This window comes from Entamoeba dispar, genomic scaffold, assembly GCF_000209125.1.
Source record: "Entamoeba dispar SAW760 scf_1105229459759 genomic scaffold, whole genome shotgun sequence".
Classification (NCBI taxonomy): domain Eukaryota; phylum Evosea; order Mastigamoebida; family Endamoebidae; genus Entamoeba; species Entamoeba dispar.
Window position 1 is genome coordinate 1 of NW_001853853.1, and position 3023 is coordinate 3023.

The window sequence follows — 3023 nt, forward strand, 5'->3', positions numbered from 1 at the left end:
ATATTATATTATATTGTATATTATTTATCTTTCTATATCTTTATATTTAGTTTATATATTTATTTTTTATTTCTTTTCTATCTATTTTCTATATTTTATTTATTATATATATTTCTTTTATTCTTATCTGTTATTATTTATATTTTTATTTATTTTATTTATTCGATTGTTTAATAAAAAATATATTCAATTTTATTATTTGTTTATTATTATTATTTATTTTTATTTATATATTAATTTGATTAATATTTGTATTATATCATTTTTATATTTATTATTATTTATATTTTGTATTATTATTTATTTATTATTATCATTTTTATTTTTATTTATCATTTTATATTATATTATTCATTATTTAATGAATTTAATATTTATTATGAAATCATTTATTAATTATTTCATTTTATAATGATATATTAATTAAATTATTTGTTATATCACATTGATTATTCAATATTTAATGATAGAATTTAATGATATAAGATTAATATAATAGATATAAATAAAATGATGAATATTGAAACAATCATTTAAAATCAAAAATAAATAATAAGAAATAAGAATATAATATAAATAATAAAGAATAAAGAAAAGAAAGATAATAAAAGAAATAAATAATAAATATAAATCAAATGATAATAATAAAAACAAATAATAAATAAATGATAAATAAATAAGAATAATCAAAAATATATTAAATAATAAAAATTAAAATTAAATCAAATCAAAATAATCAAAACAAGAAATGAAAATATGAATCAAATGAAAATAAATAAAATAGAAAAATAAGAAATAAATAAATAATAAGAATAAAGAATAATAATAAGAAAGAAGAGAAATATAAATAATATTAATAATAAATTAAAATAAAATAAGAAATGAAAAATATAATAATAATAAACAATAAAAATATGAAACAATAAAGATAATAATAATATAAAATGATAATATTAAAGAAATTATTAAAATATAAAATAAAGATAAAAGAAAACAATAAAATATAAAATAAATTCATTTTAATATAATTCATTTAAATAATTAAATAATAAAATTAATTTATAATAATGAAATATTTCATAAATATAATAAAAATGAACAAATAAAAGAATATAGAAAAATAAATAAAAGAATAATAAATAATAAAATAAAATAATAAATATATTAAAAAGAAAAAAAGATAATAAATAATATATATAAATAAAAATCATAAAAATAAAAAAGAATAAAATAAATTGCATAAATAAAATAATGTTAAATAATTTGCATCAATAAATTAAACCATTTTTTTATTGCATATTTCTAATTTCTATAATAAAAAATGCATCTTTTATTTCATCATTATTTTCATCATTTATTTTCTCATTTTGAATTATTCTTTTTTATCTTCTTTCATTTTATATTCTCAACATTCTACTTTTATTCTTTTCATCTTCTTCTACTTCATAATTTCAATTTTTTCTTTTATACCATTCTTTCTCTTCATTTTTCTCTTCCTTTTTCTCTTATTTCCTTTTTTCGTAGCCATTTCAAATAAACAATAATGAATAAAAATCATTTCATTTCAATTACAATAATTCGTTGTGGTGTGAAATATTCTAGAATTTGTTTTCCACAAATTGCATTTGATATTTCTTTATATTCAAAACAATCTTGATTACAACATGAATATGTTTTATTATTTTCTTTATAAACAAAAATATCACCACATCCAAATTCAAACAAACAAATACTTGATTGGTCATATAAACAAAATGCATATTGTGGTTGATTAATATCAAATTTCATCATCCCTTGTATTCTTCCTTTTGATTCTAATGAAAATAAAAATGATTTTGGATCATTTATATATTCATCAACTTTATCAATTTTCACATTAACATATCCTCCAAATTTATTTCCATCTGTATCTTCAATAATAATTATTATATGTTCTTTATTTATTATTCTTTGATCAAATACTGATGTATCCTGATTCCAGTCATCAATATCTGAATCAAATAGTATATCTCCTACTTCTCTTGATGTCTATTCTTCTAGTTGTTCGATTTGATATTTTGGTGGATATGTCTTTTCAATTCTTTTACTTTCCCATTCTATTCTAATATCTTCTAATTCTCCTTTATATCGGTTTGCCCTTCTTTTATTTTCTTCAATTAATTTATCAATTCTTATTTGTTGTGCTTCCATCACTTTTGTAATGATAGTATCAACTTGTTCTGATAATATCTCTTTATCTTCATATCTAATTTCATTAATTACTTGATAGATATTCTTTAATTTATTTAACATCATCATTCCTTCTTTTATTTTATTTTTAACTATTTCATTTCTTCTAATTATTTCTTCTTTTCTATCACAAATTCCTTCGATTCTTTTAATTCTATCTTCTGGACTTTCATTTTCATTATCAGTTATCTCTTCTTCAATTCTGTTTTCCCAATTCTCATTATATTCTCGTACACTTTTCATGATTTCATCAATTTGATTCTTAACATCATTACTTGTTTCTTGTAATTCATTAAACACTTCACTTCTTTCTTCTTTGTTTATATTCATCTTCTTTTATTCTTTGTTATTTAGTTTGTTTCTTATACTTTTTGTTTTGTTATAAACATCATTCATTCATTTTCAAGTGCCAATTATTAGTTCAATTCTAATTATTAATAGATTATTTATTTTTATCAATTATTATAAATAGATTAAATTAAAATAGATTATTTATTATTTATTATTATTACTTTTTTTATTTTCAATCATTTCTTTTATTATTTATTCTATTTCTATTTCTTGAGATCCTTTTATCAATGCAGAATATACAACAAATTTTGTTGCCATGGAATTGAGTAATACCATAGATTCTTGTAATGAAAATCAAACAACAAACAGATATTCAAGTTCAAAGAAAAGAAAGAATGAAATAACAATAAAATGCATAATAATAATGGTAAAAGAAATAACAGGAAAAAAGTGAATAGAAAAAGAAGAACACAAAGAAAAACAAATAAGAAACAAAGTAAATA

The 3023-nt window shown here is 16.5% G+C and overlaps 1 protein-coding gene across 1 annotated transcript, besides 14 other annotated features; it reads right to left on the reverse strand.

Annotated features, from left to right (window-relative positions):
* Nucleotides 1-20: 20 nt before the first annotated feature.
* Nucleotides 21-163: a microsatellite.
* A 27-nt stretch (nt 164-190) lies between these two features.
* Nucleotides 191-339: a microsatellite.
* Nucleotides 340-461: a microsatellite.
* A 9-nt stretch (nt 462-470) lies between these two features.
* Nucleotides 471-512: a sequence feature (AT_rich).
* A 22-nt stretch (nt 513-534) lies between these two features.
* Nucleotides 535-722: a microsatellite.
* Nucleotides 723-763: 41 nt separating this feature from the next.
* Nucleotides 764-938: a microsatellite.
* Nucleotide 939: 1 nt separating this feature from the next.
* Nucleotides 940-1076: a microsatellite.
* A 3-nt stretch (nt 1077-1079) lies between these two features.
* Nucleotides 1080-1205: a microsatellite.
* A 7-nt stretch (nt 1206-1212) lies between these two features.
* Nucleotides 1213-1262: a microsatellite.
* A 66-nt stretch (nt 1263-1328) lies between these two features.
* Nucleotides 1329-1517: a microsatellite.
* A 9-nt stretch (nt 1518-1526) lies between these two features.
* Nucleotides 1527-2051: a repeat region.
* Nucleotides 2029-2559, reverse strand: EDI_243890 (uncharacterized protein; the record flags this gene model as incomplete). The annotated part of the gene is made up of 1 exon (XM_001736360.1): nt 2029-2559. The coding sequence occupies one exon, from the start codon at nt 2557-2559 to the stop codon at nt 2029-2031; it is 531 nt and encodes a 176-aa protein (XP_001736412.1).
* Nucleotides 2560-2641: 82 nt separating this feature from the next.
* Nucleotides 2642-2788: a microsatellite.
* Nucleotides 2721-2791: a microsatellite.
* Nucleotides 2792-2793: 2 nt separating this feature from the next.
* Nucleotides 2794-3023: part of a repeat region that runs on past the window's edge.